Genomic DNA, 17,634 nt, shown 5'->3' with positions numbered 1-17,634 from the left:
TTTACTACATATTACTGAAAAAAAATATTTAGGGGTTGTGACAACCATGACTATATTTCTCTATTGTTCTCAATACCGTCCCGATTAACCCCTATACATGTATGAATAGGGACATCATATATTTTATAAATTTACATAAAATTGGCTGACCATCAAAGATTTTCGTATGCATTTTCATAAAATACAGGTCAAGACTAAACTTTTAATATGGTAAACTAAAAGTTGTTAGTACAAAATTCATTAGAAATTGGCACTCAAAGTTGAAAACCATCCCCATTCACCCCATTTCACGGTATAGTGAATGCTAAAAACGCCCGCTGATGTAAGAGCGGAGAGCCGCCAACTCTGTGTATTTGTCGAGTCGGGGAATGTTTTCCAACTGTTGATCAAAACAAATATGTATGAGGTTGCACGCGGTGCGACAAAACTTCTGCTTTCAATTCAATTTGTTGGGTTAAATGCGGGGCTTCAGGAAAAAGAGGTAGCTGGAAGAGGAAGGTCGAGGACAGTGTTTTGTTATGGGGGAAGTAGGTATGTAATTTGTTTTCTTATGCCGAGCCATCAATGATATTGTAATAGTATGATGAACTTGAGTATGGAATGCAGCTCTGCAATGGTTTACTTTGTTGATGTTAAGGACTTAAGTAGTTCATGGTTAGGTAGATTTATTTAAGTGAGAAATATAAGCTAAGCTCTTTCTACCATTTCTGGTGTTAAGGGATTAAATAATACAGAATCGGTGAAGTCATATATGTATGGCTGCACTTTTAGTGAAATATTCGGATATTTCGTCAAATTCGTTCAACCTTCAACAACCTACTTTTATTTCAAAAAAGCTAAACTGGAATCAATAAATACCGCTGATTGAGAACGCTCATTTAACCGCACTTAGACCTGGTTTCTCATGATTCTGTTAGTTACAGTCTCAATAGCGGATTTGCTGACGACGCGTTTAAGGATTATTACCCTTGTTAGCTGGTTGAGTCCCACGACGAAAATCTAACAGACCATTCATAAATCCAGCATTATGTGTATCATTCACTCATTTCCCTCACACTTCACTCAATATTCTGTCATATTCATTGAAATTTGTTGTCTATGTCTCTGTGATTTCAAACAACCTCAAACAACCAAACTTTTTGGTTTTGAGGTTGCCATGGTTACTATTTCTACCGAGGTTGTTTTTTGACATCCGTCATTGAAAATAATATTATTACGCCATGCCCTTTGAAAAACAATACAACGAACAAGATGGAGTGTCAGTGCAAAAGAAACTTCTCGGGAAATAACATATCAATTTCTAAGTAAGGTCTTATTTTAAAATATTTTGTTAGAAGATTTTTCACTTCATTCAATAGTTCTCATTAAGTCATTAGGTTTAACTTCTTGAATCTACCTCTGTGGTCTAGTGGTAGAAGCTCAGCTTCATCACCCAGGGATCCCAGGTTCGATTTCCAGGTAGGGCCATCAATTTGTGTTTCTATATTGCGGTTCCAAGTTAGGTTAGGACATTAAATTTAATTTTTTATCTCGGTTTGACATTATATAAAACCCAGACAGTATTTCGCTTAATTTCTTATGTCACACAACATCTAGTTCGTATATTGTTTATCAAAAGCTATGTTCATTTTTCCATCTTGAATCTTGACAGAATGAGTGACAAATAAACAACCCGTTGCCTGGTTACCGGTCTTAACCAAGTCTTAGCGGAACCCCACAGCAGCAATCAAGTTTATCACCCGATCAAGGGAGTTAACCCCGTGATTTAGCATGGTGGGACACTCACTAACCTTAACGGTGCAACATGTAACCAAACCGAGGTATTTTTAACCTAACCGAATGGTGTGAAATTAGGCCAGCATTGCAATGCTATGTAGTCAATCAAAAAAGTCCGTGGTATTACGTGGTTACAAAAATGTACAGTGAAAAGCGTGTAGCTTGCTGACTAGTCCCCCTAACTATCGTTTCGGGGAATACAGTCGTGATAACTATGTCTGTAAGTACCTATAGTAGGTATAGTATATAATAGAATATAAAAAACAAACAAACAAACATTAAAAATATACATTTAACAGAGTTAGGTTGAGGTAGAAGAAAAAAACATGAGAATACAAAAGACTAAGATAACAAAATAAGATTACTTATACCTACCTACATAAACCTGCCGATAGGTGTTTGAACGCTGTGACGGCATCAAAGAGGCATTCTCTCAGCCATTGCAGTATGTTTCTGTAGAGCTACATTCAAGAACCGAGAAAGAAACGTGGTTGATGCTCGTTACAGTAAGTGCCCATTATGTGACTGCCGTGGACCTATTCCGAGTACTTGACTGACTCAACTACTTCAATACTCTCAGAGCACCATGTAGATACGTATTTATTCCTTCTATTCATATATTATGAGTGGTCTCCAAATAAATATAATAACATATAATCATAAATGCGCTCATATCTTTAGAAATGTTGAATAGATTTGGATGAATATCTATCTATCTACCTCTGTAATTAGTCTGCAATTTCATTTATAATAGTACAAAAATCTTCTCGTATTATGTCAGTAAAGGAGACACATATTAAATCAATTGGATTGCGCGTTGTTATAGGTACATACGTACGATATATTATAACGTACATCCGAAGTACGATATCTACTCTTTTCAGGAAGAGAGATACAATGGGGACTACCGTTTTTTTGCTCACCAGTTGGCGCCACTGTCGACTGAGGTAAAGAGGTACCATAGCTGTCAAATTTATCAAAGGCGACTTTATCAAATTGGCGCCAAATAAAGTTTTTAAATCTTGAATCTTATAAGCTTATTAATTATAAAATAACTATCATCATATCGAGTTACTATGCCGCAATGTTGTTCAGATCCGTTATATTGGGAAAGAAAAGGAGGACATATGTTACCAAGTGATAAAACTGTTCTAAAACAGTGGCTTGTGAAATAATTATTATCCGATAATCTCGTGTTTGTGAAAATCATTATAACCAATTTCAGAAAGAACATAATGTAAATAAGGATTAGGCATTTAATAAATACACTAAAAATAAAAGAATTACACACTGATTTAACTTTTATTTATCCTCTCCGTTTAAACACACTGCTATACAAAAAATATAACACATTAGTAATCCACACAATGAATGCTGGTTGAGTTGTTAGTTGAAACTCAATAATGGTAGTATAGTATACTAAGTATTCTATTATTTGTGGGGGTGTCAGTACCTGCACCTAGCTCACTCGAATGGAGCCTTTGTCCATGTCCGCCTTAAGGTCTAAACTCCACTCCTAAGCTTGGACCATTTCCTACCACACTGGTCCTCTGCAGGTTGATGGGTTCGAAAATCTAGATATGCAGGTTTTATCACGATGTTTTCATTCACCGTAAGAGCGATGGTATGTACGTACACTGTACATAAATTCCAAAGTAGTTACTCATTGGTGACAATATCTAGATCTGGAGTTTCATTTTTAGTGTTTACACTGCTATACAAAGTTTCTTAAGGCCACTCAACAGTATACACTGAATCATTTTGTTGTATGATGCTGTCCTCTACGTTAACAACCAAGTTACTGTTACGGTCATAGTCTTGGTGTCTGTAAAAAGCAAAAACATAGCTGTTACCTAAGCAAACAAGCATACATTTCGTAAAAAATAAGTTTGTAAACAGTAAACAAACTAACCTCTGAATTAGCTGCTCTTTGAGACCGCTTATTTATGCGCCTCTTTTCCTTAATTCAGCTTTCAAAGCGTGCACATTCATCGATAAATAATCCATATTTGCGATAATTTCGCGAAAAGAGATCACTTTTCAACAGGGAAATGAACGAAAATATAATTTATCACGAAGCCCGCCAAACAAATTATATGAAAAGTAAAATGTCACTTAACCTCAGTCGACACCAGCGCCCCTAGCGGCAAATTCACACGCGTTACTCCCCATTCCCAGTTGACATAAAATCTATTCTGCCCGAGATACGATTTGCACCACAGAGAAAATAAAGATACAGGAGCTACACAGCTTACAACAAGTATAAAATGGGCGATCCTTTATAATAAGACTTTAGAGATATATGCCATTTGGTTTATGTCGTGTTAGTGAGTGACTAAGGTACGCAAACTACTAACTTTTGGAAACATGTATTTTAAAGCCGATAGATGAAAAATTCTGTCGATATCGGTTTTTGATTAACTCTCGTGTCGGTTTATTATAAAAAAAATTAAATTCTGCAGGACTTATAGGGATAACGTGATGAGCAGAACTAAAATATGTGCTTAGGTAGCAACATGAAAAACGGTCCTGTAAGGAACTCAGTTGAATTTAGTTTAGACCATACATTATGTAGTGTAACTACACCGAACCTACATTATAATTAAAGTGAAACCTTTAAAAGTATATTAAAATATGGAGCTTTTCGTATGCGAGTCCTACCCACACTTGGCCGGTTTCAGCTTACAGCTAGTCCACTAGGGAAGGTTAATTAGGTCACTGTCATAGCACTACACAATAAGGTAGTCATAAATATAAAGACGTGTTTTTTCTGTTTCCCTTAGTGAAAACCTATGTTAGAAACTCGTTGCTCCGTTATTTTTATCTGAAACCCAAAAGAATCTTGTGCATTAGACTTGACTGTTTGTTTGTTTGTATATTCTGGAAACCGGAATCGTTTGAATAGGGAGCTCAAACGCCAACCGCCCTGGAGGGTTATACCAGCTGTACAAAAAAAAAGTTATAAAGCACAGAGATAAAGTCGTGGTTAGCGAAGCAGGGCTCCGAAACTTAGGTTTTCGTAAGCTAGTGTAACCCGTCTGGCTTTGCAGTGCACACGGTCAACTTATAACGTAATGCATAGTATACTGTAATCATGAAATATATCAGCAATATTTTATTTTCGTTATACATTTGTGCCTAGATTATACATAGGACGAGTAGAATATCATTACAGATTTCACTATGATTTATTTTAGTGTAAGAACCAATGACAGTATTTTAATTCAAATCTCCACTACATAAAATAATTAAGATGTATAAATACATGCCAGGAATTGAGCTAACACTAAAACGCCCGTTACGCCCGAAAACGCCCGTTACGCCGTCACCGATCTGAAACTATTGAATCAATCAAAATCAGTTCATTAGATTTCGAGGAAAATGAAAACAGACCAACATTGCACGGAGCGCGCTTACCGTGTAATCCGCGCCATAAAATGAGCTAATTCAGTAGGCAGATATTCGAGTCCCGGGAGGAACAAACAAATTGGAAGCGAACTCGCCCCCGGTTATACAGGGAGGCACATTTGAACAAACACCGGAGCTTTAACATGCCTATAATAATATTAACACAGGCTAATTTGTAGGCATAATTTCGCCTTTTGTTTTTTGACATAACACAAGTCATGAAAGTCAATGATATACCTAAGTGTGTCTTAAATAAAATTGGTCAATATTATTTATTTTTATTGACTTTTACTTTACTTTTGATCTCTAGTATTCTAATCGAAACAGATAATACTTAAAACTCGTAACCTGGAGACTTGAGTAATTCGTACATCTTGTAGTATTCCCAACTTTCTAATCGAAACAGATAGTAAAAACACGTAAACCAACCCAAAGATTAAAAAAAAACATCTTTTAGCATTCCCACCTAACCCTTCTTACCCTCCACAGCCGCGGCTTCTCAATGGGGGCCAACGACAAGGTAGTCACCATCTCCGAGGGTCGGAAGCGAACCTCGACCCTGCGCAACATGCGCAGCCTCATCCGACTGGGCAAGCAGAGGCCCCGGGACGATGATGAGCTGGCTCTCCTGGAGCCAGTGGCCGGCCCGTCCAGCGAGCCCGACCGCCCGATCAGCCAGACCTCCGTGTCGTCTGATGACATACCGTCGGTGCACGGAATGAGTGACACGCCTAGGAAGAGGAAACTGTGAGTTTTTTGTTGTTGTTGTTGTGTTGTTTGTAGAAGAATTCTTCTTAGTATTTCGGTGACCGAGACACTAGAGCGCATCTGTTAGCCTTGTTTACCTTGTTTGTAACCTTGCTTTAGCGAGGGATGTTTCCTGTGACATTTTATGACAATCAACTAACTAGCTAGGCCCACTTGCGTGGATCACAGGGTTAAAAATATAAACTCAGAGGTAACTAACTCAGGGTTAACTTTGTAAAATTTTAACCCGGACTTTTGATTGCGCTAATGGAAAATAACCCTGAGTTAGCTAACCTGACGTTTCTTTTTGCACTCTGTGAATCTATGTCCCGTTCCAGGCTGAAAGGGACCAAGTTTCTATTGCCGTAAAAAAACATTGTCTTCTATCTCGTTTTCACCTCACGTTTTTGGATAAAATTATCCCTCTCTATTTCCATTTTCGCAATCTGTCAGTAATTTGTATTTTGTTTACAAAGTGTCATATTTGTGATTTCCTTGTAGATATACATTACGAAAATTATAAAAAAATTAAAAGAAACGGCGGTAGCTCAGTCGGGTAAGCGCTCGCTTCTCACACAAAAGATGCGCGTGTTTGGATCCTAGCGCAGACATACCAATGAGTTCTTTGGAATTTAAGTACAATGTGTGGCAACTTACTACCACACATTCTACTTACCACAAAACGTTCAAGAACCTTATCATAAGCAGCTCTCTTCAATCTAACCGTACCAGCAAGCAATACTCAACCAATAACAACAGCAAGTATTGATTTTATTGGACACATCGCGGTTGCAAGTTGTGCTTTAGATAACAGCAAAGATAGCCCTGTAAAGAGCTGTTTCTGGAAACAAAGAGGGAGTTCCGAAAATAACTGTTCAGCAAGCTCAAGCAAGCAGCAGCAGCGACCACCACCGTTACCGCGGCAGCTCGGAGAGGAGAGCCTCCGACAGCGCAGAAAAGGAACGAGTCCCCGTGCATTCCCAACGCCACGAGTATTTAAGTTAGCACCGCGCGTATAAGTAGGCTTATTTTCTGTAAATAAATTATTATTATTCTGTCCACTCTGAGTATTATTTTCTACCTACTCTACACAATATCTCCAAAAATGTATACCATAGCTCTTACGGTGAAAAAAACATCGTGATCTAAATGTGTACCCTAAAGTGCATTGCACTCTTTCAAAAGCGGCGATACGGCTCGCGACCTATCACGTGAGTACAAAAATGTACAGCGAAAAGTGGGTGAGTCACCTCTGAGTAACTACATTACAGTCATAGTCTTGAGCATATATGTATGTAACCACACCATGGTGCTCTTAATTTCACAAGTGGGACCATTTGCTACTTTGCTAGATAGGGGAAAAATATAAGAATGATGAGTTAATCATCATAATCAAACATTTCCAACGAATACAAGAATATTGATAAAAACCTTTTCTTTTGACGTAAGCCGGGTTAGCGTCTTAACCCTCCAATATTGGGGGGTTAAATATTTAAGAGTTTATCCCAAGGTTAGCGCTCATATTTCAGCGATGCAAGACAAATTAATAATCTAGTTAATTCGCTAACCCAGGTCTGCGCAAGTGGGGCTAACTAAAATTAACATTATTATTATCCCTTTCCAAACCATGCAGATAAGTCTTTAAACCCGATTAAGAACAATAAACCTGTGAAAACATTGCAATAACTACGTATTCCCTGTTTTATATTATTTTGACGTTATCCTAAAACAATACGCTTACAAAGTTCCTCTTATCATGTACTTTGTATGTATAATAGTATGTTGTAGCTATCTGTTGGAGTGGTAGTAGCTCAGTCGGGTAAGCGCCCGCTTCTTACATCAGAGATGTAGGTTCAAATGCCTGACATTCGCTGACATGTACCATGAGTTTTTTGAAATTCAATTACAATGTATACCATCGCTCCAGCGGTGAAGGAAAACATCGTAAGAAAACCAGCATATCCAGATTAAGCACATTGGTAACGTTTGGTCAAAGTCTCGTTACGCCGAAAATCGTATGGCATAAATCTCGTTTAGTAAAAAGTTATTTCGCATAACATTGTTTAGCCTAATAATGGTATGGCCAAATCTTGAATAGCCTAATAATGCTATGGCATAGGTTTATACAAAGTAATAATATTCGTTTGGCTTTAACTTTGACGGAGCGTCTCCCTACATAGCACAAACTGGTGCCTTGTATTGTTTCCGCTGTTTGGAAAACGCTCCGCTCCGCTTCACTCCGCTTCGCTGCGCTCCGCTTTGGTTTTGATGAACATGTGCACCTAACACGCTCCTCCTCGCTTTGCTCGTCGTCGCACCTATTTTTAGGTTTCGATCTCATGGGGTTTGTAATAATTATATTGGTCGTTAACTTTCGATTTTTTGATCATACAATTTCGTGATTTTCGGGATGTAGGAGAAAAATACCTCAATTTGTACATTTAGATAGATAGATAGATAGAATACACTTTATTTGTACACCAAAACAGAATAATAAAATTAACAAAATGTAACTTAATTAGGGTACAAAAGGCGGTCTTATCACTAAAAGCGATCTCTGCCAGACAACCTTTGGATGGAGGGAAACAGAGATTAAGATTGGGTGCAGTGTACATGTTAAATAGGAATGTAGATTATTTAATATACTACACACTAACTAAAATATTACAAATATACTTAAACAGAGGTAGGTACATACTATATTACATAATAATACATATATAATAATAACTATATAATATATAATATACATACAATATATAAATATAATAAAAATACATACACAGTGTTAAATTGGATTCAATTACAGTTTTAGACTATGGATTTAATGTAGTGTTCCTTTACCATTCTTTTAAACGAGGCTAGCGTAGGTGCTTGCCGGATAGTTTCCGGAAGATCATTCCACAAAGTGACTGAGCGAACTGTGAAAGAAGAACTGTAGAATTTTGAGGTATTAGGCGGGATATTGAGGCGGAGGTTATGGGAAGAGCGTAGTTTCAGGTTGTGAGATTCACAACGAAACTGAAAACGCTCTTTTAAGTATGGAGGGTAGGTTGGATTAAAGAGAATAGAGTATAGAAGAGAAAGAATGTGGGTATTACGGCGAAGACGAATAGGGAGCCACTTGAGCTTAGCACGAAATTCGGAAACATGGTCATATTTGCGTAAGCCAAATATGAACCTTATGGAAAAGTTTTGGAGACGCTCAAGCTTATTTAATTGCTCTTCGGTTAGATCTAGATAGCACGAGTCGGCATAATCTAATATAGGTAGAAGTAAAGATTGAGAAAGCTCAATTTTGGTGGCCGTGGGCAGGAAGTTACGCAATCTACGGAGTGATCCTGCTGATGCAAACATCTTCCTACTAACTTCTTCCAGCTGCTTCTTCCATGTCATGCATCTGTCCAAATACACCCCCAGGTTTTTGACCTCTTTGCTCCAGTCTATACGTACACCATCGAAAGGAAGGGAATCAAAGTCGATCATGGATATAAATCTGGGGCTACCTAGTATAATCACCTGGGTTTTCTTTGGATTGACCCTTAGACCAAAGTCGTTGCTCCACGTAAGTATACGTTCCAGGTCAATATTTGTCCTGTTTATTACAACAGAGAGGTCGGATAGTGGAGCCTGGCTATATATTTGTAGATCATCTGCATAAAGGTGGTAGGAAGAAGACAAATTATTAGAAATACTATTTATGAATATGGCAAAAAGAAGAGGGGACAACACGCCACCTTGCGGGACTCCGGCCGAGGTGCTGCACCATGAAGAAAATGACTCTTCAATGCGTATCCGCTGCCGGCGCCCATGCAAGTAACTATGAAACCAGTCAGTTACCGTTGGAGATACGTTAAGAGAGCGCAATACCCCCAATAGTATGTCGTAATCGACCGTATTAAAGGCATTGCTGAAATCGAGTAGTGACAGCACCGTCAGCTCACCATTCTCCATACCCTGACGAACGTCATCCGTGATCTTCACCAAAGCCGTTACTGTGCTATGTCCTGGGCGGAACCCAGACTGGTACGGATTCATTAAATTGTTTCGCACTAGGAAACTGTTAAGCTGGTGATGGATCAGACGCTCAAGAACTTTAGAAAGGAAAGGAAGGATGGAAATAGGACGGAAGTCAGCCAAGGATGGATTGGATTTTTTAGGTAAAGGGGTTACTTGGGCATCTTTCCAGGAGGATGGGAACGTTTTAGTGGAAATGGAGTACTTAAGGATATGTGTGATAACTGGGAGTATAATGTCGAGAATAGGAAGAATCATGTTCCGACTGATACTGTCAGTACCGATCGCGTTCGATGTGATGTGAAGGATACTCCTCTTAACGTCACAATCAGTAAAATGACTGAAGTCAAATGTGGAAATGTCAGGAGTTGGTATAGAGGAAAGAAAATTTAGTGTGTGTAGCTTAGTAGCACTATCCATGGCTACTGAAGATGTAAAATGTTGGTTAAGACAGTTAATGTCTATGTCCTTAGGAATAGAATCAGAACGAGATTTACCAACTCCTAGCGACCTGAGGAAATTCCAGACTTTGGCTGGGTCACCATTTTGAACAGATTCGTGAATATGGCGTCGTTGTGCATCCCTACACACCTTATTGCAGTGATTACGTAGAGCGATATATTTCTGTCTATTTAGATCAGAAGGGCGACATTTGAACCTAGATTTTGCTGCAGCTTTCCGACTTATCAGTTCTTTAATTTCGTCTGTGAGCCAAGGAGCAGGCAAGTGTTTAATTTTAACAATTCTGACAGGCGCATGGACATCGTACAACTGGATGATTAAAGAATTTAGTACATACTTAATATATTATTTATTAAGATAACATTAGGATAAACAAGATTATACATAGGTATAGACGAAAATAAATTTGAGCAAACGAAACTTAGGTGTTTTAAGATTGTGTCTAAAGAATTTTAGACGAAACGAGCCTTATGCCACATAAATCTTGGCAAAGTGATGGTTCGGCCAAAATCGTTTAGATCATACGAGTTATGCGAAATAAGTTTTGGTCAATAAAGATTATGCCAGATGAGCGGAACCCCATTTAGATATATGTTTATACCCGCAGTGGACCAGCCTAGTAGGAAATGGTCCAAGCTTAGGAAAGCAGTTTAGACGTTGGGGATATGCACAAAGGTTCCATTCGCGAGAGATATGTGCCTATATGCACCCTCACAGATAATATAATGGAGTAGAATATAATAGCTATTTGTTGCTCCTTTGTAACTCTAAGCCCTGTAGGAGTTGTGTCTAAGCTACGTAATAATACTCGTAGGAAGTTTAATCCCGTTAACATGCACAAAGAGTGCAATCGAGCGAACTGATCTAAGTGACCCGCAAACAAACATTGTTATGCTGCATAATAACTTTAATCCTATCTTCCTAACGCATAATCGTTATAGCTACGACTATTGGCTCTGTTCATCTTTGAATCGTAGTTATTCTAAGCGTTATCTGAACATTGAGGTTTATATTTGAGAACTTGGTAGAGAGAGATCGGATATTATGTGGTATAAAGTGATAGTGTTTTCGATTACTTTAATTAGGTAACCCCCGACAAAAAAGGGGTGTTACATGTTTAACGTGTTATTGTGTGTTTATCTATCTGTGTTAACGTACGTCCCAAACAGCTCATCCGATATTCTACTTGTTAATTTTTTTGGGTCATAGATAATGCTACCGCGTCTCTTAGCCTTATTTTATCAAAATCGACTGCCGTTGAAAAGTTATGCGATTTTTAGTGTTAAATACCCCGATATTCAACACTAGAAGTTTTAACGTTAGTTATATGTTATTTGAGTGACTTTCAATTCCTATCGATAAATATTATTGCCTGAGTAAGTAACAACTTGACAGTGGGGTTATTTTGTAGTTATAATTGTGTTGGGGACGCAAGGACACACACATTACAAATTACTCAATAATTAAAATCGATAAAGGCTTGTTATACTGACACAGTACACGTGTAGGTACAGTCGACGACACAATGCTACATGTTATGCACTTTTCATATTATCTATAAAAATATTTAATAGAATGTAAAGTTGAGGTGAAAATGGGTAAAATAAGCAAAATTATTACAATAAAGATGTAAGAACTATAAACTCGACTCCTATTATTCTGAGTGAAGCATGTGTATTATAAGTAATTCATTGATGTTGATTCTGAAGGCAGATATTCTAATTTTAACGCTGTCAAACTAAAAAAATTGCTAGCATAAAATGACATTTACGGAAACAATCATAGAGTCGAATTTTAAACAAAGAAATTAAGGTTTTGACATCGCTAAATTTAAAATTTCTGCCTTCAGAATCGATATCATTATCTTGTTACTTACATTTGTGGCAAAAACAATTGCTCGTTATTATCATATCGGTGATAAACACCAGACCTAGAATTTGTCACTGTGGTGAAAGAGTCGTCCAGAAAGATTGTTATACAAAAGTTTCTAAAATTGAGTTCTGTACCTGTCTATACTTTGTGAGTACTACATGGCCTTTTTACCTATTGTATGGCGCCGACTCACATGCAAACCTTTTAAAAGCACAGCAATTATTTAGGTCAAATATAATTGTTAAAGTATAGTTTACTTACTTGAAAACAAGAGTGTCAATTACATAAATACGGTATATTTAAATATTTTCCCTACAATGATTAGCTATTTATTAACATAACTTCATTTGGAATTATTCACGGACTTCTTTTTCTTTGAGACTGAATTCGTTTGTAGAAATGTGTAGTTCAAAGTGATGTAAAAGAATACATACCTTCCTTCCAGCACAAACATCATTCGGTAGATCACAATAATAATATTAAAGTGTTTGTGCTGGAGCGTATACTTATTTCTTTTGTTGACTGTACCTAACGGCTAGTGCATCGCCATTCAGTTTAATTACTAATCAGCTAATAGTCATTATCTCTAGATCCTCTCAGATTGCAGTATATGGTTCCTACGCATGCTGGTTCTCTCCCGGTTTCATATCAGTCAAAATAAACTGGACTTTGGGCTTGTAGAAATAACAGTCAACTTCCAAAAGCTCTATGTTGTAATTAACTTTTGACGAATTGGCTTCCTGTGGGGTCAGTCATGCCAATTTAGGTGGTTTTCCACCGGATATGTGCTGTGATACGTTGCTATCAAAGCGTTTGTTATCTACCAATCATACCACATACTCGTATATGAAGCGTCCGTAGTCGAGCGGGCCTCAGTGATCGTAACTGATCGCCGAGGTTAAGCAACAACTGACACGGTCAACCATTGGATGGGTGACCAATTTCAAGTGGTGCTTTTCTGGACGCTTCCGTGCTTCGGACGGCACGTTAAACCGTGGGTCCCGGTTGCTGCTTCGGCAGCAGTCGTTAAGCCTAGTCAGAGGCCTTCTGGTGGCTTGAAAACATCTGACAGTCGGGTTGCCCACTTACCCGATAACTCTCTCGGCACAAGCTTGCTTGTGTTGGGGTCCACCAACCCGCACTTGGCCAGCGTGGTGGACTAGGCCTAATCCCTTCCTTCATTGGAAGGAGACCCGTGCCCCAGCAGTGGGGACGTAATGGGTCGTGATGATGACTCGTATATATACCAGGCAACCATGCTCGCGAACAGTCGACACTACGTGACAAATCACATAGTGTCGATATGGTTTTTTCAATAAATAATGATTTTTTTTCAAGATATGAATTGGTAGTAACATAGAACACCGTCCCGTCTTGATTGTGTCCGTACAATATTTTTGTCTATCTTTGATATCTTAAGAGTTATTTCCCGCGAACATAAAAATCGATGTATGGCATAGATATCATAAATATTATAATAGGCACATGTATCCGAGATGTCATGAAATATTTGATACACAACACATCGTAATTGGTACTGCTTAGTACTATACCTGACAATGATAATGTCAAAATAACTTACATACGCCTGAAGTGGGGAGATAAGCGTAAAATCAATATTTAGTGAATTAAGTATTATTTCCATGTACCTATTTTATATTGATGACCTTCCGACCGATTTCGGCCATGGGGACTGCCATCGACCTGTGGCGCACCAGCGCCAAAACCTAATTCTGGCGCTGGTGCACCTTAAGATGGATAATATATATAAAATAAGTAGCATTGCACGGAAGTAATCGTGTGGAACGGTCGGGTAAGTCGGAGCTGAGCTATTGACTTGTAAAACGGGTTATTTTCCCTTACACTGATCGCGCGCTCAACTGATAATGTGATTCTATTCAGCTAGAAAATAACAGCTATTTTTTACAGCTTATTAAACTATGCCTAAGGGTTCTTATATAAAGCACCGGGTTCCCTGTATGTAGATAGGGTAGCCATACCAGTAACTTGATTATGTATGCGAACTGAAAGATTTAAAACTGGGAAATGCTCTAGCGCAATCGCAGAACGATAAACAGCAGGTTACCGGTACGGGTAGATACAGGGAACCCAGTCTCTATGTAAGCACCCTAAACCCATATACATAAAGAAAGCCTGAAACTTATAAGCACTTACTTTACTATGGATATTTTTCCCGCGCTTAGCAGCGCTGGTCCGGCAAAGTATGTAAAAGTAAGCGCTTATAAATTTCCAGGTTCTTTTCTGTAAACTGCCTTACGCCGTAGCGCCTACAAGCAAAATTGCGAAGAACGAAAATAAGTAGTAAAATTAAGATCAAATCCCACAGAAATTGATATAAACTGACGTAGCATCAATTATTACAGAGCTTCAGATATGTTACGCTTCCATGTGTGTATTCAATTATTCATAGAAACAGGAAACATTGCAATATGTCTTGGTTTATACAGGTATTTCGTCGGATAGATATTTATGAGATCATATTGTATTCTAAGGATACCTGGTAGATATTACTATACCTTTAGTAATAAAACAGCTTCCCTAAAATGTCGTTATTGTATTAAATAATGGGTTTCATATAATTAATAAGATACTTTACAATATAAAATGCCTGAAACGATAATTTGAGTTTTTTTTTGTAAATTACACTGTAATCACACACATAATATAATATAATATAAGGCATCCAGCACATGCCTTTTGACAATATCTTTGGTATATTAGACAAATACGCGTCAGCTGTATTGTATATCACCCCTTTATGTTCGTCAGGGCAGAGCCTAAACCAACATGGCCGTCAAAAAGAATATAATCAAAATTCCAGGGCTGGATTCGATCATAAATTTCCATTATACGAACGATACGACAGAAATATGCGTAATAACAACAGGTTGCCCATAAATCTGAATAATTTTCAGGCTATGCGGCTGAAAAATACGAAACGATACGAGTTTTGGGATAATATTTTATTGATATTCGGTAGATTGACCTAAATAGCAATAGAGTAGTGGCGAAACGACACACATCGTTGTTTGTCTTTAACCGACTTCCAATAAAGATTCTCAATTATTCGAGACGTATAGGCTTAGTGCTATAATATTCTATTATATTCTCTGCGGAGTGTTAGGACCTGCATCTGGCTCTCTCTGAAATAGCATTGTTTGCATAATATCCTTAAGATCTAATCTAAACAGTGTTCCTATACTTGTACCATTTCCCACCACGCAGGTCACATGACAGGTTTCCCTCCATAAGCCACCAGCTGAGCATGTCCTGATTTAACTGTACACAAAACGCCACAGCGCCTTACTCTTACAAAACTGACCTCAGTCAAGATGTATTTTCCCCAACATCTGCCTTTTTGCCCCCAGAGCCCTGGACACGGCGGGCCCGACGGCTCTCAAGGCAGCAGACTTCCAGGTCTGTGTCACGGTGATCGAGGCCCGTCAGCTGGCTGGTCTCAACATGGACCCCGTGGTCTGCGTCCAGGTCGGGGACGTCAGGAAGTACACCAGCGTGAAGGAGAGCACCAACTGCCCGTATTATAATGAGGTACGTGGATTATTTAATGGTACAGAGTAATGTTACATGCAAATCAAATTATTTTAGTACTTGTAGAAACAATAGTATAAGATAAAAAAGATGTAAGTACCCACATCAATATATTACAAACTATACCTGTATGATAATATGTACTCTCCGGTCGGGCCCTTTGAAAGAATTTGCCTAATTGTTAGCTGTGCGTCTGCTTTCTCGCATTTTGTCTTGATCGCTGTAAGTCCAATAAGCGTTTGGCACTACGCATTTCCTAATTAATTTGGGTGAACTCGCCCACTTTGTCAGGTTGTATCTTGCAAGGAATCAAAGCTCTTGTAATATTGTGAAACCATACACATTCCGGAAGCACTGATACATTATTTGTACTGAGGAGCTTGGTTGTACAGACACAGTAGCGAGTAGGTATGCTTGCTTCGCTATACACTTATGAATTGCTCCTTTCTTGTTACATTGCATGTTGCATTACGTTAGTCTGTATCCGGCTTTATGGCGTGTGCAAACATAGCACGGCTTATTGCACGTGGTATTTCAGATATGGAAAATGAGAACCTGGAATTTGTTGAAGGCTTCGAAGGTGTTTCCGCTCTATGACTCAAGGTAGCCGCACTATGTTTGCATGCTCCTATAAAATGTACAAATTGAAAGTGAAAAGTCTTAGTGCCAATAAAGGAACACAAGGCATCTAGGCAATATTGAAGTATATTTAACAGAGCATCAGATTATTACCAATAAAAAACGTAAATACTTTGATCAAATTCTCCGTTAAATGATTTAAAAATTGAGTAGAATTGGCATTATTTTTACATTGTCGGAACCTCCTAATTTAGTTATGAAGAAAATCAGTTAGAACAGAACTTCTAATTGTTACATGTTGTCGGCAAACAATATACTTCGCATTGTAAAGTCAGCTTTATTAGTAGATATACACTTTTGTACCTTGTGAAAGTCGTAGATCGCAGTCATTCATTCAAACATAACATTTTGTAAGTTTGACAAGGTACAAAAGTGTATAGCTACTAATGAAACTGAGTGTACAAGGAGTCTGCTAACATTCAGCTGAGCTGTTTTGTTAATGAGCACCAAACAATGCGGTCAGGTCAGTTTGCGGGACCCACAACGTCACAGTCACAACACAAACAAATAACTACATGCATAACATTATCTCTTGTATTGTACGTTTGAACGTGTACGAATATCATCTCATGTGTATTTCGATGACAAACATCATAGTAAATATGCTTAAAAATAATTAATTATACATATGTATACATATTTTAAATAATTATTATTCAGCGAGCTTCCTAACTAAGAAACTTTTAAAAGTTTTACTAGCTGAATAATGTATATAATTATAGATATAAATGATTAATTAATTAATTAAGGTGCTAATGCTATTGATAACAGAAAAAATACACAATTATCGATTGGTTGCAAGATAACAATGGTTATTTTAAGTGCTTTTATGAACCATACACCAAAAAACCTAAAACCCCACCACTGACATGCCCTCATTTCAGCTGTTCACATTGCCAGATCGCTTTTCAATTACGTAAGTAAACTATGATTGTTTCCTTCATTAATAATGAATAATTTAATTTGTGCTCTGAACGATAATTTGAGATTATAGTCTGGCAGACGTCAGAATGTTGATGATTCCGCATAATTAGAGAGTGGAATTTTGCAACACTGGAAAATATACTTATAAATGTTATTTGTAAGTTATGCTAATAATTTATATGCATTATTCTTACGGCATAGCAATATTTATTACTATAG

At 37.8% G+C, this 17,634-nt stretch overlaps 1 protein-coding gene across 1 annotated transcript in view; it reads left to right on the top strand.

The window, feature by feature from the left end:
- Positions 1 to 17,634, top strand: part of LOC105381351 (otoferlin-like) — an 84,583-nt gene that overhangs the window by 25,201 nt on the left and 41,748 nt on the right. Inside the window, exons 5-6 of the mRNA XM_048632993.1 lie at positions 5,674 to 5,931; positions 15,672 to 15,852. Of these exons, the coding sequence (XP_048488950.1) occupies positions 5,674 to 5,931; positions 15,672 to 15,852 (439 nt within the window). The remainder of the gene's footprint in view (positions 1 to 5,673; positions 5,932 to 15,671; positions 15,853 to 17,634) is intronic.

The sequence above is a fragment of the Plutella xylostella genome, chromosome Z (assembly GCF_932276165.1).
Source record: "Plutella xylostella chromosome Z, ilPluXylo3.1, whole genome shotgun sequence".
NCBI lineage: Eukaryota > Metazoa > Arthropoda > Insecta > Lepidoptera > Plutellidae > Plutella > Plutella xylostella.
The sequence above is the reverse complement of the archived record's forward strand: the minus strand, read 5'-3'. Positions and strand labels throughout refer to the sequence as shown.